We start from the raw sequence: 21,742 nt of genomic DNA, 5'->3' as shown, positions 1-21,742 counted from the left end.
ACATGAACTCATTCCACAGAACTCTTATCTTAAAAGATCTGGGTGTGGTGGTATGTTTGTAATCTCAGTACTTCCTGAGTGAGACAGGTGAGATCTCTGGGGCTCTCTAGCCAGCTACCCTAGTTTACTTAGTGACTTTCAGATGGCTAAAAGTCTCCTTTAAAAAAGAAATTTAAAAAGAAACCAAAAAACAACAGCTGAGATTGTCCTCTGACTTCCAAATGCATTCATGCACATGCTTGTGTGCACACATGCATATGTATATACACACACACACAAACACATGCACTTGCACACCCACATACATCTGCATATACTTGAACATGTACACAAACATACCTGTGTAAATATACACTTGCACATAGATGGATAGGCATGCACACATACACAAGAAAAGAAAAATAAACATAGTGTCTGATGTACTCAGGCAACCTTCTTTATTCATAGATTGTGTTTAAACACATTTCTTACGCGTGTTATTCATGCCACCAAGATTTCTGGTGCTTTGTGGCTGATAGCCACCATGGGCCAAATGCCAGAAAGCTTTGGAGGTCAGTGGAGGGCATAGGTGAATTCTCTCTGAAGGTTATAGGAGATGAGGCCATAATGTGTCACTGGAGTGTCAACATATGACCTGCTCTCGGTTGTTTTGTAAGTAGTCTGCACTTTCGTGGCCTTGTTGTTACCAAGATCACTCCTTAAAATATCCAAAGTCCAATTCAGGTTTTTTCATACAAAAATACCTAAGACCAAAACTGTGTGGTTGTGTGTGTGTGTGTGGTTGTGTGTGTGTGTGTGTGTGTGTGTGTGTGAGAGAGAGAGAGAGAAAGAGAGAGAGAGAGAGAGAGAGAAGAGTTTATGTATTTGAGTGTATGTATTAAATAACCATCAGGCTGTCTTGACTTAGTATCTTATATTCTTTCTTCTATGTTAAAGATGTGAACATATATTCAATAAGGTACTTTTCAACAGAAATATATCTGAAAGGTCACATATGTTTGTTAAACTGTTGTGACAGAAAGTGCCCAGGAATCTGCCCTGATGGCTTCTCTAGACGTGGTGTTTAGAAATTTACCAATTCTATGTTCTAATGAAATTTACAGATTGTCACTAGCATCCAACTGTATGTTTACTATATAGGAAACATACCATATCATAGGCACATCTAAAAGTCATGTTTCTCCATGTCTATAGATAATTTAGATGCACAAATATACTTCATGTTTACATGTCTAAATAACTGTGTGTTTTCTAAATTTTATGAAAAAATAAACTAAAGAAAAAAACTTGCTTGATTTCTTTTCTTTCTTTTTTTTTTTTTTTTTTTTTTTTAAGAATGGGGACTCAAGCTGGGCAGTGGTGGCACACACCTTATTTTTTGTTGTTTGCTTTTTGTTTTTTAAACTAGGATGTTTTAACTGTGTTATTAGATATTGGAGATGTATACTTGTGGTTGTTTCTTCTGATGGTGGACATACCGTGACCAAGCTTCTTCCAGTTCCCACTGCTAGGATTTCCAAGGCATTCCAAGCCTTTCTCCACAGTATCTGCATTTCACAGTAGATGCCTTAGCTCTATTTTTTCAATGTTTAATGTGTTCTTTTTCTGTATTCTTGTTCATTTCTTTATTACATATTAAGTACACTAGTTATACAGCAATAAGACAAATAAGTCAGGACTTCATTCATACGTCACGATATAGCACGTGAACTGACACATAATGCTACTGTGCAGGGGGTAGTGTGATGGAATTAAAGAATGGAGAAAGATGTGCCAACTCGGAACACTCTCCATTGTTGATGAGATTGCAAGCTGGTACAACCACTGTGGAAATCAGTCTGGAAGTTACTCAAAAAATTGGACATAGTACTATCTGAGGATGTAGCTCTACCATTCCAGGACATATATATCTTAAAGATGGTCCTACATATAACAAGGACACATGCTCCACTATGTTCATAGCAGCCTTCTTTATAGTAGCCAGAAACTGGAAAGAGCCCATCTGTCCTTTAACAGAGGAATGGATACATAAAATTCGGTACATTTACACAATGGAGTACTACTCAGCTATTAAAAACAAAGATGTTATAAAATTCTTAGGCAAATGGATGGAACTAGAAGCTCGCATCCTGAGTCAGGTAACTCAGTCACGAAAGAACACACATGGTATGCACTCATTCATAAGTGGATATCGGCCCCAAAGCTCGGAATACCCCAGATACAATCCACAGACCACATGAAGCTCAAAGAGAAGGAAGACCAAAATGTGGATGCTTCAGTCCTTCTTAGAAGGGGGAACACAATACTCAAGGGATGAAACACAGAGACAAAAGGCAGAGCAGAGACTGAAGCAAAGGTTGTCCAGACACTGCCCCACCTGGGGATCCATTCCATATACAGACCCCGAACCCAGATGCATACCTTAAAATTCCAGCATTCAGAGTTCAGAGGCAGGCAGATCTCTGAGTTTTAGGCTGACCTGGTCTACATAGCTAATTTTAGGATAATCAGGGATACACAAAGAAACCCTGTTTTGAAAAAAAAAATAAAAAAAACCACCAAATAAACCAAAAATAGGGATTGAGACACTTACCACATAGTTTCTCTTTATACAGATGACATGCAATACATGTATCAGGTAGAAGAGTATAGGTCCATGTAAATGCCATAGCGCTATTTGTATCATAAATGAAAATACCATATATTTTTAGTTATTGGGGAATATAATGATAAAGCATAGGGAAAGTTTCTGATTGTTTTTAATCTGTTGTGTTTTCAATCATATTTTATCTTGGAGAATAAATGACTTCTCAATGTAAGTCAAACGTGGCCAGTGTCTCTGAGGTGCCTGGAACATACTTTTCCAAACTTTCACTAAACATTAATACTATTGTCTTTTGCCTCAGATCTACCCCTCTCTGAAACCATTTTATACAGTTCTTGTTGTAAGTTATAGAATGTTTCTCTATTTTCTGTTAATTTTGAGTATCTCTTATATATAAGGTTCATTTTGGAACTTTATAAAATTAAAAAAAAATTAATGCACAGTTTCCTTTCTTAGGCCACATAGCCTAGACATGCAGAGTGATATCAAAATCCTAGTTCCTATCACTTAATTCTATTGTTCATTTCTAATACAAGTAACTGTTATTTAACTTACTGGTTTTACATCTCCTCTAATAAATTTACCAGTTTCAATTTAAAAATCTCCCCAAGGATGTTTAAAAAACATTGTGTTTTCTTTTTCAGTTTTGCGTACAGCATTTACCTAGTTCAGTGGTTGAGACCTAAGCCCTTAATAAATATCGGTGACAGAATGGTTGGGGTTGACATTGATATAGCTTTTCTCTTTTCTACTTTATATTATTAATGTAAAATAAATGGCACCTTTTCTCCCAGGGTAGGCATTCATTTCAAAGGAAGTATTTATCAACAGTGATTGCAGACCTTCCTATCACAACCAGTGTCAATCATGGACCAAAGTCAGCATTCAAGGAAAGCTGCAGAGGCCCAATCTTCAAGACCAGAAAGAACAAGGCACTGCAATGGATTCAGGGTAGGATGAGAGTCACGTTTCTGAACTAAAATAAGTAAAGAGGGAATTCAGTTAATTAAAACTGCATTGTGTTTCTGATTAAAATTTTCATGGAAGTATAAAACTTTAACAACATCGTCTGTATCTTGATTTAAGTGTTTTAAAATTTGGGTAAATTTCTTCTTTTGTGGTATTTCTGGTGCTCCAGCATTTATTGACATCGAAAAATTAGAAATAATTTGATATCTATAATGATGGTTGATGGCCCAATAGATAATTCTAAATGTTTAAAATAGATGTATGTGCTATGTAAAATATTCTTGGAATCAAACTAAAAATATAGGTTAGTTTCTAAAAGCCATTTTATAATCTCAAACTGTTATTTTTTCCTTAACATTTTCTTAGTGATTTAAAAAAATTCTGATAACAAACGAACATTGTCTGAGAGGAAATTGTCATTAATAAAAACACCTGGGAGAACAGCATAGTCAAAATTTTAATTCAGCCATTCCCTTCTTTTCTCATCTGAAAACACAATATTTTCCTTTGTACTGTCATAAAACTTATGGGTAGTTGATGGCACAGGCAACTCCATACACAGGAGAAAGGACCATAGTGACTTGAAGAATTCAAGTCAACAAAATGGAAACAACCTGATCCAAAACACCTTCCGCATAAATGAAAAACACTTGCACACAAGACAAAGCTTCAACACCTTGTAAAGGACAAGACATCAACTACAGTTGCCTTTCTCTAGCATTTTAAATTCTTTATCTAGAATGCAGACAGCACAGCTAATACTCAGAGGCAAGAATGTTGTAATAAAAACAGTCCCTTTTAACTTTGTCCAGAGAACATGAAATGTGTTTGTTTTTAGTGACTTCTGGCAAAGTCTGTTATGATGAAATATCTGAATAATGTTTAAACACAAAGGAAGCACAGAAAAAGTACTGGTCAACACAATGTAAAGTGAATTTATCTCTGGGCTATTATTCAGTGTTACAATGTATCTCTGTGCCATCATGCTGAGTTACAGTGTATCTCTGGGATATTATGCTTATTTATAATGTGTCTCTGGGGAATTATTCTATGTAATGGTAATTTCATTCCCATGTCTTATTGTGAAGTGATGTCTTTTGCAGAACTTTTGGAGAGCAGAGTCAGAGTAGGAGCTAAATATTTATGCAAAGCATGTTATCTAATCAGGAAGACAGAGGAAACACTAGAAATAATGATTAATGTTTGTTGTACACTTACCACATACCAGGTTCTACTCTACTATTTTATTTCTGCTTAGTAGACTTGATCCTTAGTAAAATTTTACCAGCCACATAGTATTATTTCCATTTTATAGATGAGGAAAGAAGCCTTATGTGCACCAAGAGAAAATCGGATTTCCTTACATCTTTTTAACTTGGGTTTCTATTGCTATTATAAAGACCAGGGCCAAAGAAAGTTGGGGAGGGAAAGGTTTATTTTATTTTATACTTCTTATTCTAGCACTGAGGCAGAATTTAGCAAGGCAAGAGCCTGGAGTTATAACTGAAGCAGAAACCATGGAAGAGTGTTACAGGCTTGCTTCCCATGTCTGGCACTAAGTCTCTCATTAATCAAAGGAATGTTCTACAGACTTTCTTATAAGTAATCTCATAGAAGCACTTTAGCAAATGAGGTTTCTATTTCTAGTCACTCTAAGTTTTGCCAAGTTGGTAAAAAATAAAAAAAATGTCATCTTAAGTCTCAAAAATTTTAATTGTCATGTTAGTTACTTTTCTGCTACTGTGAAGAGACACCATGATCAAGGCAACTCTTATGAAAGAAAGCATTTACTTGGAATCTTTCATCCAGTTTTATGAAGTTAGTTCATGGCCACCATAGAGGGAAAAAGACAGGCACAACACTGTAGTAGCATATGAAAACTTTATAGGCAACAGGCAGAGAGAAACACACACACACACACACACACACACACACACACACACACACACACACACACAGTGAGAGAGAGAGAGAGAGACAGAGACAGAGAGAAACAGAGACAAAGACAGACAGACAGAGAGAGAGAGTAACAGAGAGAGAGAGAGAGACAGAGAGAGAGAGAGAGAGAGAGAGAGAAAGAGAGAGAGAGAGAGAGAGAGAGAGAGAGAGAGAGAGAGAGAGAGAGAGAGAGAGAGAGAGAGAGAGAGAATACCTGACATGGGAATTTTAAACATCAAAACTCACTCCAAGTGACAAATCTACTCCAGCAAGGCCAAACCTACTCCAGCTGGGCTATACCTCCTAATCTCTCCCAAGCAGTGTCACTGACTAGTGTCCAAGCATTCAAATATAGGAGGCTATGGGGAACATTCTCATCTTAACAACCAGAGTTGGGGATCAAAGTCTGGTCTGAGGCAGTCTTATTCTACAGCCCAGCCTCTCAATTTTGCCCCATATTACAAAAGTAACTGGATTTACATAATTTTAATACCTAAGAGATTTTATAGAAAGTAAGACTTTATCAATGGACCATTTACTGTCATTTTCTCTATATATCTAAAATAATGTATCTTCATAGCAAGTCACTCAGCATGAATGACTCCTCAGGTTTGCACACAAGCCTATGCACATGGCCTACACTCGTGACTGTTGTCCAGACATCAAGTGAGTTCGAATGTCTAAGAATGAAGTATATAATGAAGTCACACAACAATATTCTTTGAGACACAGAAAGGACACATTTTTGCAAACCTTTGCCTTGAGCTAACTAGGTTGCAGAGAGCTTACCACTTGCTATCTCTGCTCTTGAGCTTTGTGTATGACTATACTATAATAGGCATTCTTCAATCTTACAAAAGTATTATATTGTCACCTCAAAACAACACAAGACAAAGGTGAAATCCTTTTTCTGGCTTTATTCCACAATTCATTTCTAGCATGAGTGAAGACTGAAAATATTGCCATGTTCTCTCCACAGCAATATGAAGTCTTCTCCCCTTTAGAAAAAAAAAGTAGTATTTCTTTTAAAAACTGATGCATGCCTTCGTGGAGAAAAGTTGAGGGGATGGGGGATGGGAATGTGGGGGAGAGGAAGGGGATAACATTTGAAATGTAAATACAGAGAGTACCCAATAAAATAATTAAAGAGAAGAAAGTATAAGGTTGCAGTACATAAAGTTGAGGAAATAAAAAAAGATCGATTATTGGCTAAACAACAGCAACAACAAAAAACCCAAAAATCTGTTTCAAGCACATGGACGTGATATGACTGATATGAATTGCTAGTTGATATCTGTGGTCTCTAAGGGAAGTGAGCCTTCTGTAAAATTAAACACACATATAATGGCATCAATAATTCTTCATATCTAAAAATTCTATTTGCTCTGCCACATTATCCGTTCTCCCAAACAAACTCAGTAGTCCTTCTGAGAGAATGTCATCTGACTGAATTCAGCCTTATCAGACGGCCTATTGTCAAAGAACCTGGACTGAGCTCAGGTTCTTTGGAGCATTCTTTTTAAAATTGATTTTATAGCACATTTGTTTGTAGTAGCTATTAGCAGTCTATTGATATTCCATTTAGCTATATGTGTATTAGGAGACGCCACAGTTGCTCTCACATATTAGAAATTATGAATAAAATTGCTGTTCATATTTGGACACAAAGTTTTGTATAGGTGCAGATTTTAATGCCCTTGACCAAATGTCAAAATGTAATTCTATGGTGAGAATATTTTATGAGAAATTGTCTAGCCACCTTCTAAAGTAGCTGCAATCATTTCTGTAATGTGATCCTATTCTCAGCAGGATGTGAACAAAATATCTATTTATCCCAGGTAGGGAACCAACATGCCAAAGTGCAGATACTTTCAAAGTCCCACTTGATGAGCCATGAGTTTTAATGAGGCTACTTACAGGAACATGGGTGAGGATTTACAGGATCGGAAGACAGCTGTACCACCCGGGCCCACTCCAGCGTGGGAGCTGGGAACACAGAGCAAACCTCACAGCCTGAAGGAAGCTCAGCTGGCTAAGGTACTTTCCAGGTAGTTGAGTGGGTCTGAGCCTTCTCCAGGTTGCTCAGTTGCTCTCTGCTTCTTACACTTTCAAATGATTGTGTCCTTAATATTCAGTCTGGAAGTCAGGTGCTGTCGGTTCCCTAAATATTCTTTCCTTTTACACTAGATTCTTCATTCTGTGTCTTCCGTCTCTCATATAAACTTTAAAATTATGTTGGTAATGTCTGTTGAATTCTTTGCTGGGTTCAATGGGCAGTTTACTAACTGTGCTTGTGGAGCGGAGAGGAACCGGAATGTTGACACTCAGTTTCTCTTGTACACGTACACAGAATAGCTACTGCAAGTCTTGTAAATGTTCTTCCATTTGAAGTTTGTCTTTTTCATCAGCCTTCACTAAATTTACATAAATCATTTAATCTTCAGGGATGATAATAAGAATAGTACATTGTTTTTGCTTTGTTTATCTCAACTGTCACTGTTGAGTGTGGATATTGTAGTAAAAACTAATTACTTGTGTATAAACTCTTCTTATGACTTCTTCCTGGTTACATTTATTTCTTTAGCAACCCTTTGAGATGTTTTGTAAGGATTATCATATAATCTGAATGTCATCTTCTTTCTCCTTCCTATTCTTGTAAATATTATTTCTTTTCTTGTTTTATTGCATTAGCCAGGATGTCCAGTTAATGGTTGACAGGGAGTAGTAAGAATGATCTCCTAGTTTTTATACTGGTGAAGCTTCTACTGTTTCATTTTAATGGGCATACAATTTTTTGGTGCATAATCTTTATCAAGTTAAATAATTTAGCTTTTATAACACTTTATTATTACATGTCTATGTGTGTGTGTGTGTGTGTGTGTGTGTGTGTGTGTGTGTGTGTGTGTATGTTTTATAGCCTGCTGATTGGAAGCGTTCATAGAGTCATCTCTCACAGCTGAGATAGTCTTTCATAATGGAGTTTAATTATTTTCCATAGCCTATTACATTTGCTATATTGAAATATTTTTGCATTATATCCATGATATTATGGTCTACCCTTCTTTATCTTACAATGCCTTTGTCAATTTTGGAAATGTGGGTAATGATGGCCTCATAGGATAAGAGGTGAGGTATTCCTAGAGTTTCTAAACTCATGAAGACTAGAAGGAATTAATACAATATTTTCCTTAACTATTCAGACAATTTAATGAAATCATCTGTACCTGTTTTTTTCTATGTGTCAAGTATATTAACAAGTAAATCCATTCTTTCACAGATATAGGCCTGTTCAGATTCCTGCTTTGTCTCATGTTCTGTGAAGACTGCATTCTTCAAAGAATAGGTTCATGTCACCTACATCTTTAAAATTGTAGGCAGAGTGTTCATAGTTTTGCATAGTATTTCTTTTAGTACTTTGAATGGCCATATAAATGTAGTAATAGCCCTTTTTTTCCAACATTAAATTGTATCCTATTCTTTAATTCACTGTTGACTCAGCTAGATTCTTACAAATTCTTACAAATCAGAATTTCAACAGAACTGGCTCCTGATTTTGTTGGTTTCTTCTATTAACCTCTTTATTTCCATTTCATTGATTTCTTTTTCAAGGTTGATTCTCATCTGCCATACTGGCTGGTTTTGTGTGTCAACTTGACACAAACTATAGTCATCAGAAAGAAAGGAGACTTGGTTGAGGAAATGTCTCCATGAGATCCAGCTGTAAAGCATTTTCTCAATTAGAAATCAGTGGGGAAAGACCCAGTTTTTGTGCCATTCTTGGGCTGGTGGTTCTGGTTTATTTATTTATTTATTTATTTTAATAAGGTAGGCTGAGAAATCCATGAGAACAAGCCAGGAAGCAGCACCCCTCTATGGTTTATGGATTAGCTCTGCCTTAAGGATCCTGTCCTGTTTGAGTTCCTATCCTGACTTCCTTTAATAATGAACAAATATGGAAGTACAAGTCAAATAAACCCTTTCCTCCCCTAGTTGTCCTTTGATCATGGTTTTTCATTGAAGAAATAGAAACTCTAACTAAGATAAACCCCTAGTTATATATAGGCAAAGGCGTTAAATAGGAGATCCTCCCTAAAAGTTTACTTAGAGGACAGAGTTTGTCTTACTGACTATATATCCAAACTAGCCTAAGTTTGTTTTTTCTCTTTTCTTTTCCTACACAGAAAAAGATTAAGGATACAAACAATTTGTCTAGGTGTGATAATTTTTGTGGGGAGGATAACTGCATTATTCTTTGGGGAGTATGCTGCTCTTTGCAGGTGGGGGTCCTGGGTTGCTAACAGGTTACTTGGTGCACTGTTCAGAGAGAAGCCTCTACACAGGTAAGTTTACTAGACTAGAAATGTGGTGTGCGTATAGCCCCAGCCAATAGCCTTAGATTATTAAGATGCTACCTATGCCAGTGCCAGGAAAACAGGATCTCTGTATGTATAACAATGGAACTGTTTCCCTAAACATAATAACCCCATCTTCTTTACGGTAACTCAGGATGAATTGAAAAACTTAATATGAAACATGAAGGTTTGGAATTTCTAGAGAAATGTGAGGAAATCCATCCAGAGATTGACATAGACAAGAACTTTCTGAAGAGTACTTCAGTAGCTGAGGTAGTAAGAACCAAAGACAATATTGGTATATGAGATTGCATGGATTGAAAAGGGTTCTGAATAGCAAAGGAATGAGTGAAGAAAAGCATATGTAACAAAAGAATAATAGTCCCATTATATTAAAAACTCAAAAAAATTAAACACCATAAACCAAAATCACTCAGAAAATAGGCAAACAAATTGAATGTCTCTCAGTAGAAGATATAAAAATAGCCATTAAATATATGAAAAAATACTTAATCTTCTACCTGAAAGGGAAAATTAGAATTTTATTAGATTCTACTTCACTCCAATCATAACAACAATCATCAAATAAAAGTGTGTGTGTGTGTGTGTGTGTGTGTGTGTGTGTGTGATGGTACACATGTAGAGGTGAGAGGAATACATGCAACAGTTGATTTTCTTTTCCCATCATGTAGATCCAAGAGATTGAACTCAGATCATCAGGTTTAACAGCAAGCATCTTTCCATGCTAAGCCATATTATCTGCCCCTATTTCTCACATCTTTGTGCTATATTTAAAATGTGTCTTGGCCTCCTGACACTGGGCTTGTTTGTGCCTTCCCGGGCACTCCCCACTTCACTGTTTTTTTCAAAGGCCCGATGATCAGCAGCAGCTTAACAGCCTTCAGGTAATATTAGTCATTCTGAGATTTCTGTCATTGTTGAAGATTGGTAGCCTCTTAGCCGGACCAGCTGTTTGGCATTAAGAAAGTTAATATAGATCTCAAAAGGTGATTTTCAGATGATATACAATCTAATACCGAGATATAAATCAGATATAAAATTATAGTCTTTAAAGATAGATAAAAAGGTGCTTTATTTGATAGACAAAATTGGAAGACTAGATGTTAAGGCTGTCTTACACTTTATAAATTGTAAAATATTAATAGCTGTATTTATCTTACAGTTGAGGGAAGAAACCTTTTTAGCTGGACAAAAAGGAGGAAATGTAGATTGTCCTGAAGCAATTTGTATTTTAATGTTAATTCCACTTCCCCAAGAAAGGCTGGCTTGTGTGACTCCAACTGAACCTTCCCATTTTAATTAGTAAAATAATGGAAATCCAGTGACTGGGTGGGGTAAGGGAGATGGAGAGGGCTGAGAGGTCTGAGGAGGTCAGAGGATGGAGGGTGAAGATCATGGCAACATGGAGTTTCCCAAGGACCAGCTAGACCCAAGTGATATTAATTGGCGTTAATTAGCTATGAACATTAAGGATTTTATAGGTCTAGTATCTATTATAGAAGGGCAGTTTATATCTTTGTCTACTTGATGTAATCTTGTTGTGTAGAGAGTTTGTGGATTGAGAGTTAAATAAATAAACCTGAATGAAAAGCTAACACAAAACGAAAGAAAGAAAGAAAGAAAGAAAGAAAGAAAAAAAGGAAGAAAGAAAGAAAGAAAGAAAAGCCTTCACCTGCTGCAGGTTCTAGTCCACGTGCTGTTTCTTTTTAGGGAAGAATTCTTTGAGCTCCTAAAGATGTACCTCAGATATTAAGGACTGCATCTATAAAAAATTCACAGGTGTGGGGCCTCAGTCACTTTTTTTCCTGGTTATTACATTACATTGACTTAGGTGGTGACAGGGCTCAGTCCCCATTGCACTGTTAGCCTCTGATTTTTTGCCCTCAGATGATTCTCTGATGAGTTTTCATGGTTTGGATTATTGTCCATGACCTTTTGAATCATTCTCAACAGTGAAGCTCAGCAGAGCAGCCATCTTATTGTAAGTATTGCTAATGTTTGTTGAGTAAATCAGTTGCAATCCAGATATAGCAATGGAGTCAATTAAAACTGCACAGGGAACTCAGGGAACGTGCAGTTGTCATTGGACTTCAAGCTCAGATCTTGGGCCAAGGTAAATAAATAAACCCTTTCCACAACTGCAGGTAAACATAGACTTTACCTTTTCTCTGTCCTTCCAGCCCTAGTTTAAGATCTAATGGACTGGAAAAGCAGAAAGGCGGAAAAGTGGTTAAGGACACGTGCTTCTCTTCCACTGGACCCAGGTTCAGTTCCAAGCATCTAGAAGTCTGTTTTCAACCATATGTAACTACTCATTCTAGAGGATCTATGGCCTCTTCTGGCCCTCATGGCCACTGCATGCATTTGGTGCCCAGACATGTGCAGGCAAAACACATAGGGTAAAATAAATGTTCAAAATTTGTTTTAAATCTAAAAGCAAAAACCTTTTTACTTCCGTTTAAGACCTCACACACAAAAATGTACCTCTGCTGCCTCCAATATATTTTTTTAAATTGGAGATTTCAATTATTTTTCTTTGCTACTTTGTAAACTTTTACCATTGTTTTTGAAAACTTAAGTTCCACATTATGAAAAGGGCTATAGTAACCATTTCAGAATGATATAATGGGCAGAATAGAACATATATCATTAATCTAAAGAAATTTATATCTATATAAATGTATCATATACCCTCATAATATCCTGGGCTATTGGGGATCTCTGTGCCCAGTAGGATTATATCTGTCATCTATTTCTTCTCATAAAATGAATTTAGTGTTTGACTGTGAAATTTGGGGTGTTGAATGCTTCTTTTAAGATGAAAATAATGGAAAATAAAAACAAAACCTTTTTTTTTCCTCTTAACTTTTAAATGCTTCCTATAAGTGGACCAAGACTTGTCTTTGGTTATAGCTCTTTCTACATTACTAAGATGCTTTCTGGATTCCTGGTAATATGCCCCAGTACTTACCAAGCAGACCTCTCATAGTCAGGGTTTAGATGAGAATGTTCTACCTTTAGTTAATAATCAGAAAATCATTCTGTCAACACACTAATCACTGATTAATGTGGATTGCTTTTATGGAACCTTGCTTGACTAAATTGACAGAATAGTTGTGTCTTTATGTCAGTGAACTTAAGGAGAGATTTTACATGTATGGGAGAAAAGATAAGTGTTGGGGAAAGATCAAACCTTTAAAACTGATGTAACAATTATTTCTTGGGTCACCAAGGATCATTTAAATATAAGTTTTCTTTTGTTAAGTTCTGAGAATGACATTTTTATATCATTCTTTTCCAGAACTCAAGTCCTATCTTTTCTGGACAGATGAGTTTAATACACATTTAAAGAAACACTTTTTTTTAAATGTGTGTACCTACAGAGGCCAGACTCTAGTCTCTTGGAACTAGAGGTCTGGTTGTTTTAAGTAGCCATGGGCATGCTGGAAACCAAATCTCATTCATTAGAAAGAGCAGCCAATGCTCTTCCGAGCAATTGCCTGAGTCCACGTGAATAATTTTGAACAGTGTGTTATTTACAATGAGTTACAATGGAGATTCAAGCAGTGGTGTTCAGTTAAAATATACTACAGAGGAATAATAAATGCCACAAACACAAACCTACATGAATATATGCATGATAAAGATGATGACATAATGAGAATAATTTGGAGGAAGCATTATCAGATGAACTCAGGGTGAAATAATCTTGGAGGAAAAGTAGATTGTGGAAGCAGACAAGAAAAGGAAATGTGGGGTTATATTTTAAAGAAAGTCACAGATAATGTATATATCAACAGGAGGTCCAATAAATGTGAAGCCAGATGAATTAAAAGTGTATAGTTTTAATTAAGAAAGCAGTTTGGATCCACTGATAAATGTAGTGCATCATTTATTTTAGAGAATGAAGAATAGTGAAAACTAAGACACAGACACTATCATTTTAAAGTAGGACAAATGGTGCTGGACATGATAGCACAAGTGTCTGGTCCCCCTGTATATATATACAGGGCAATTACTGGAGCCTAGTGATTTGGGGCTAGTGGATAACATAGGAAGATCTTGTTGGGGGAGGGGGAGGGGTTGAGGGCTCCATCCAAAGGGGGTAGAAACTCCACAGGAAGATCAACAGAGTCAACTAACTTGGACCCTTGGGATTCTCAGAGACTGAACCACTAACCAAAAACCATATACATCTGGACCTAGGCCTCCCTGCACATATGTAGCAGATCTGCATGTTGGTGTTCATATGGGTCCTGAACAACTGGAACAGGGGCTATCCCAAAAACTGTTGCTTGTATGTGGGATATGTTCTTTAGCTGGGCTGCCTTGACTGGATGTGCATAGCCTTTTGGGGACTTGCTGTACCAGGATGGAAGCGATATTCAGGGGGACCATTCACTTGCTCAAAGGAAACAGGGAAAGTGTATTGCTGAAGGACTTAGAGAGGGGGTGGCCAGGAGAAGGGCAGTGTTCAGGATGGAAAGTGAATAAGTAAAAATAAATAAATCAATAAAAATGTTTTTAAAAGAAAGAAAGAAAAACAAAAGAAAGGGAAAGATTATGCAAATGATCCTAAAGGAATAAGAAATAATCACATTTATGTCTGTAAAGAAATGATATAAAAATCCATGCAGTGTTTATTTACTGTTTATCAATATTAAAGGACAGAATAATGGCCTGGGATTGATAAATGGTCCTCTGTAAGAAAGAGTGCACCTAGCCACTGAACAGTATCTCCAGGCAGATTTTGTTTTATTTCCTTTTCTTTTCTTTTATTTTTTCGGCATTCATAAACATGTTTACTGAGTCTGGGGTATTTTAACTCTCCACTTGCCTCTCTCTGTCCCTCCCTTTCCAGTCTCCCTTATTCCATATGTACCTGCTAGAGATACTTCCCAAGGAAGGACTCTGTATCTATTCTTGGTTGATTCGCTTATTGAGCTTAGCACAGTGACCGCAAGGTTCAGCCACAAGATAGGATGTGGTAAGAGTTCCTTTCTTAAAACATATACAATAGTCTTATATATATATATATAGTTTTATGTAATATATGTACTTATGTATGCATGCATATATATAGGCATGTATATGTGTACACACACACACACACACACACACACACACACACACACACACACACATATATATATATATATATATATGCCCAATTTCTATATTCATCTTGAGCGTTCCCCATTTTTATTCTTCTGGTTATTTTCCAGTTTGGCTACTATAAATGATGGTGCAACAAACATGAGTTTTCCCTTTAAGACCTTGATTTATAAGATTTTAAAATACATACTGGAAAAGATTATTGGGCTGTCATTCTGTTTCTTTCTAGAGGACCTGCTGTAAGGTTTTCCTGAATGACATCACCATTATATATTCCTAACATCCAGCATCAATGTCTGTACATCTTTGGCAACAATTATCACTTCATGTTATGTATTCCACAATAAATTCCTAGAACAATATAGTCTATATAGTCTATTAAAAACAGAATCACAACCCGCAGATATAACTGGTGAGGAATGGGGCAATAACAAGAACATTTTAGAAAAACCAGAACCAGTTAGCTTCAGTGAAGAATTCTAGCAAACATGTAGTGGGGTAATTGAACACTTATTTCCAAACTTTATGAAACAATTCAAGACAAAGGAATACTTCCACACTCACTGTCACCAGCACTCCTCTGATACCAACATGAAATAATAACTCATGAGATTATGATCCAAAAGTCCTGAAGCCAAAGTGATTGCTGAAATGTAAGGAGGTAGAACTCATCAGCACACTGAGAGAACATGACAGAGCAACCAAGTTTCTATGAAAATTACTATAAAACACTGTGTAAAGTACACATGGAGGGACCCATGATTCCAGCCACATATGTAGTAGAGGGTGGTATTGTCTGGCATCTATAGGAGAAGCCCTTGGTCTTGTGAAAGCTCATTTCCCCAGTGTAGGAGAATTCCAGGGCAGTGAGGTGAGAGTGGGTGGGTGTGAGTGGGAGCATCCTCATAGAAACCAAGGGATGGGGAATGAGAGAGCAGGGAACTGGGAAAGGAAATAACATTGGAATGTAAATACATAAAATATCCAATAAGAATGTAAAAAAAATCAAAAGATAAATACAAGACTATAAAATGTTTAACAAAATTTTTTTTAAAAAGAGAGAAAGAAATACCTGCTCCCCCCCCCCAAAAAAAGTAAAACAACCAAGCAATTTATATAACGTAGGAAAGATAGAACCAACTCAACAAAATTGTTCTTTGACCTCTGCATGTGTTGTGATGCAAATGTCTCTGGGGTAAATGCCCAGAAGTGGAATGACTGGGTCTTCAGGTATTACTATGTCCATTTTTCTGAGGAACTGCCAGACTGATTTCCAGAGTGGTTGTTCCAGTTTACAACCCCACCAACAGTGGAGAAGTGTTCCTCTTTCTTCGCATCCTTGCCAGCATCTGCTGTCATCTGAATTTTTGATCTTAGCCATTCTGACTGGTGTGAGGTGGAATCTCAGGTTTGTTTTGATTTGCATTTCCCTGATGGCTAAGGATGTCGAGCACTTCCTTAGATGCTTCTCAGTCATTTGATATTCCTCAATTGAGAACTTTTTGTTTAGCTCTGTACCCCATTTTTAATAGGGTTGTTTGATTCTCTTGTGTCTAACTTCTTGAGTTCTTTGTATACCTTGGATATTAGGCCTCTATCAGATGTGGGGTTGGTAAAAATCTTTTCCCAATCTGTTGGCTGCCGTTTTGTTTTCTTGACAGTGTCCTTAGCCTTACAGAAACTTTGCAATCTCATTGAATTCTCTTTGTTGATATTTGACCTTAGAGCACGAGCCATTGGTGTTCTGTTCAGAAACTTTTCTCCTGTACCTATGTGTTCTAAGGTTTTCCCTACTTTCTCATCTAATAGTTTCAGTGTACCTGGTTTAATGTGAAGATCTTTGATCCACTTGTACTTTGTATAAGGAAATAAGAAAGGGTCCATTTTCATTCTTCAGCATGCTGAGTGCCAGTTGGAACAACACCATTTGTTGAAGAGTCTGTCCTTTTTCCATTGAATGTTTACAGCTCATTTGTCAAAAATCAAGTTACCATATATGTGAGGGCTCGTTTCAGGATCTTCTATTTTATTCTATTGATCCACATACCTATATCTTTACCAGTACCATGCAGTTTTTAACACAATTGCCTTGTAATATATCTTGAGGTCAGAGATGGTGATTCCCACAGATGTTTTCTTGTTGAGGATGGATTTCGATATTCTAGGCCTTTTGTTAGTCCAGATGAAATTGTACATTGCTCTTTCCAACTCAATGAAGAACTGTGTTGGAATATTGATGGGGATTGCATTGAATCTGTAGATTGCTTTTGGTAAGATGGCCATTTTTACAATATTGACCCTTCTAATCCATGAGCATGGGAGATCTTTCCATTTTCTGAGATCCTCCTCAATTTCCTTCTTTAGAGGTTAGAAGTTCTTGTTGTACAGGTCCTTCACTTCCTTAGTTAGAGTCACACCAAGGTATTTCATATTGTTTGTGACTATTGTGATGGGTATCTTTTCCTTAATTTCTTTCTCCGAATGTTTGTCCTTTGAGTAGAGGATGACTACTGATTTGTTTGAGTTAATTTTATATCCAGCCACTTTGCTAAACTTGTTCATATCATGTCTGTCTATATGTCTCTTTGTCTATCAATCTGTTTTTCTATCATCTGTCTATCTATCTATCTATCTATCTATCTATCTATCTATCTATCTATCTATCATCTATCTATCTATCTATCTATCTATCATCTATCTCTATCTCTTCTTTATTGAGTACATAATGGTTCTTGTACTCACAGGAAACACTAAGAGAACTGAAAATATAAATCATTCAGGTGTCTCTCCTCAGTGAAGGAAAAACAAATCAAATACCTGAATTACACTGATAAAACAGAGAACGGATTTTGTTAATGACATTATCTGTGGAAGTATAGTGGATGTGACTGACCTTTGTTGTAGAGGCAGACCTCACTGAAATTATGCAAAATAATTATCACAGACTCTTATATCTCTAGACTGTTGCTGATCTTTTGGAGAAATGCACTTTATAGCCTCCTGCCCTCTATGCTATGGATGAGAACACATCAGATTCTTGGCCTTTTAGATGAAGATCCTATGCTTATGGCACAAGTTCATTGTAAAATAGTTTCTATGTAGTCACATAGTAAGCTTTACTGAGCACCCAGAGTTGGAATGATTAGACTAATTATGGCTTAGAAATCTTTTCTCAGATTGTGTTGTGTTTCAAGGATGCTAACAATGGACCACTTGGCATTAGACTCCGTTAAGTCTGATTCAACTTAATATGAATGATCTGCACTGGGTTTTTATCTTATCCCTTATTTACACAAGGGAAAACAAGAAAGAAATAAAAACATTCTAATGTGAAAAGCACTAGATGTAGAGAAAGACAGAAAATAACATGAGGGAAAAAACCCACAACACAGAAATATTAGCAAAGTTGCAACAATCTGAGGTGATTCAAAGAGGTTTTAGAAAACATGTCAGCTTGCTTAGTAATTATTATCATATATCTATGAAAACAATTCTATATTAACACTTAAAAGAGGCTACTACACCACTACTTTGTAGATATATAGTGAATCTCTTAGTTATTATTTTTTAATTATCATGTTGTTATTATACATGTATGAGAAGATATACCCTCAAGTGTAAATTTTGACAGTGTTTTAACCACTGAGCCACCTCTCTAGCCTAAATTACTTTATATTAAAGTAAATACTGAGAGGAAATACTTTTTGTTGCAACATTGCTAATATTTCTGTGTTGTGGAGTTTTTTTTTTTTCCTTCATGTTATTTTCGGTCTTTCTCTACGTCCAGTGCTTTTTACATTGGAATGTCTTTATTTCTTTCTTGTTTCCCTTTGTGTAAATCACATACATTCTTAGGAATTAGCATTTTTATTTATATTACAATTTCATATCAAATGTATTTTAATGTGATAATAGGCTCAACTGTAAGTAAATTTCTGTTATTGCTGACACAAATCAATGGGTGGAGAAGGAGGAGGGAGTCAGTCTACATTTATAGGGCAGAGACAGGCCCCCACTTAGAGAAGGCACTCATTGATTTATCTGTAATTAAAACCATTTAAAAAATAAATAGCATTTATTAACATGTAACCATGAGATGGCACTTATGACAGTGGCACTCCATACACTGACTAAAAACAGAAGGATGTTCTGTACCTTTTGGTGTGTATATAGTGAGAAAAATGGAATAAAAACATACAGAAATTGACTTTGGGTAGCAGCTTATGACCCTTTGTACATTGTGGATGTCGTTTCTTATAGGTAAGTTCTCATTTTCTAAAACTAAAATCATTGCACAATCTCAGACATGTGGAATACCACAAGGCTTGAGGGCACCAAGTGTGAAGATGCACCTGGAACACACTCTTGTAAAATGTGTTCTCTCACTTTGGCTTCTTCAGAACAATCCACCGTAGATTCACTGTGACAAGCTCTGTCTCTTGAATTCAGTTCATTAGAGGGCACAATGAGGCCATCCTACTTTCTCTAGAACTGTCCCAAAGGAGGGGGTTCATGAAGTCATCCCTCATGAGCATGATTGATAATATCCTGAATCATGCAAATTGCTGACTGTCCAGTCCACCTGGTCAAGGTCTGGTCCAGGGTCTAGACTTTTTGAGAAGAACAGGCTCCAAGTTCAAAACAGAAAATATTTTTCTTCCATGAGCTTATTAAATTAGGCAGTGCCCAGCTCTTTTCTTTCCTGACCACTAAGAGGTACTCAAAAAGATGGGAAACAGGGAAGATAACAAGGCTTCTTTATCATTAGTAGTGGAAGGGGGTGTCACTGAACACACAGTACAACATCATGATGGAAGCTTTGAGGACAGACAAACATCAAAGAAATCTTCACGGTAACAATTCATTTATTTTTACACTGAGACATTTATAACTCAGGATTAAAACATAAAACTCTGTTCCAGGATTAGTAATTGACTTACTTGGAATAATACATGTTTCTATGTGGCTGCATTTGACTTTGTATGGATTTGTCATCCACACACAGTTTTATGTATCTCCCTCTTGTTTCTATCCATCAGACTTTGCATCTACCCACCATTCTCTCATTGTGCAAGTTTTGTAATAAGCTCCCATAAATTTTATTCATTTGAGGAAAATACTGATTTTTCTTTGACATTTGAAGGACAGTTTTGTGACTAGAGATTGTAATCAGCAGGTTTTATTACTTTTTCCTCTCACAACTTTAAATTTACTATTCTACCTATTTTAACCTGCATGCTCTGTTGAGAACTGTGAAAACCATGCAACTTATACAATAGCAGTTGATTTTGCCAACCAACAAGAGCTCAAGGCACAAATCATGGTCCCAACAAAGCCAGGGTCAGATGATGGTTCTTTTTCTGGATGTACGACTGGAGTTCCTCTTACAGCATCCTTCCATGACAGGACAAAGGGATCATGCGATGTGCTTTCTCTTATCATCAGGCTAGTCACCCCAATGTGAAGGTTTAACTCTGATGAACCAAGAACCTCTCATTAGCCCCTGTACTATGTGTGAGTATAGTTTCAACACAAGTATTTGGGGAGACACAAACTCACATTCCATAATGGGGCCTCATTTTAATATTAGAACAAATGGAATTTGCTTATTGTTGTGGATATGGGCTAGATAAGATAAATCAAAGGGGGGAAAAAGATGAATCAACAGTTTTTTTTTAAAGAATAAATCACTCAATATGATGATAACCTGTTCATCTGTGGAGATTAACTGAGAATGACACCCCATCACTTAACATATTCACCAGCTGTTGAAACTGTTTGGGAAGCAAAAGGAGTTGTGGCCTTGTTGGAGGAGGTGTGTCATTGGGAATGAGCTTTGAGGTTTCAGAAGGCCCATGGCATTCCCAGGGTTATTCTTTCTTTCTTTCTTTCTTTCTTTCTTTCTTTCTTTCTTTCTTTCTTTCTTTCTTCCTTCCTTCCTTCTCTCTCTCTCTCTTTCTTTCTTTCTTTCTTTCTTCCTTCCTTCCTTCCTTCTCTCTCTCTTCTTTTTTTCTTTCTTTCTTTCTTCCTTTCCTCCCTCCCTCCTTCCTTCTTCTTTTTTTCTTCCTTCCTTCTTCCTTCTTTTCTTCCTCCCTCACTCCTTTTCTTCCTTCCTTCCTTCCTCCCTCCCTCCCTCCCTCCCCCTCTCTTTCTCTCTCTCTCCCTTTCTTTCTCCCTGTCTTTTATTTTTTAGACCTCCTGGTTGTATGAACATATACACACTCAAGTCTAGGTCTTGCACCATACCTGCTTACCTCAGGCCAGGCATCCCACCATGATGGTGTTGGCTTAACCTCTAAAATTTTAAACAAGGCGCCAATTAAATCTTCTTCCTTATAACATGGTTTGGTCATGGTATCTCCTCATGGTAATACAAAAGTAGCTAAGACAAAACTTTAGATCAAAAATTAGTCATTTTGTTGATATCAAAAGCTGATTACAGTCTCTGAAACAACCCATGATGTTATTCCTTTGGTAACAAGGGCCCTCTTGTGACTGCTGCCATGGCAATGGGCACATTCCCAACATGCAACTACCTGACTTTACCTGCACACCTCACCTGTGCGTGTTGGTGTGCATGATTATGTCACTGCTCAAATAAAAGGCAGAAAGAGACCCCAACCCTCTCACCCTTCCTTCTTTCCTTCTTCTTCTTCATCTACTCTTCCCTGCTTCCCCCCAATAAACCTATTCTCATGTAGCTGTGCTGATCTGTCCAGATACATGCTGCCTTCTAAAACAA

General features: G+C 36.8%; 1 protein-coding gene across 1 annotated transcript in view; it reads left to right on the top strand.

Moving 5' to 3' along the window:
- Positions 1 to 3,472: 3,472 nt before the first annotated feature.
- SLCO1B3 (solute carrier organic anion transporter family member 1B3) overlaps positions 3,473 to 21,742 on the top strand; it is a gene marked incomplete at both ends in the record, with an annotated part of 52,864 nt that continues 34,594 nt past the window's right edge. The window contains one exon of the mRNA XM_080914181.1: positions 3,473 to 3,556. Within this exon, the coding sequence (XP_080770307.1) occupies positions 3,473 to 3,556 (84 nt within the window). The remainder of the gene's footprint in view (positions 3,557 to 21,742) is intronic.

The sequence above is a fragment of the Micromys minutus genome, assembly GCF_963924665.1.
Source record: "Micromys minutus genome assembly, chromosome: 3".
Classification (NCBI taxonomy): domain Eukaryota; kingdom Metazoa; phylum Chordata; class Mammalia; order Rodentia; family Muridae; genus Micromys; species Micromys minutus.
This window is presented reverse-complemented; position numbering and strand designations above follow the sequence as displayed.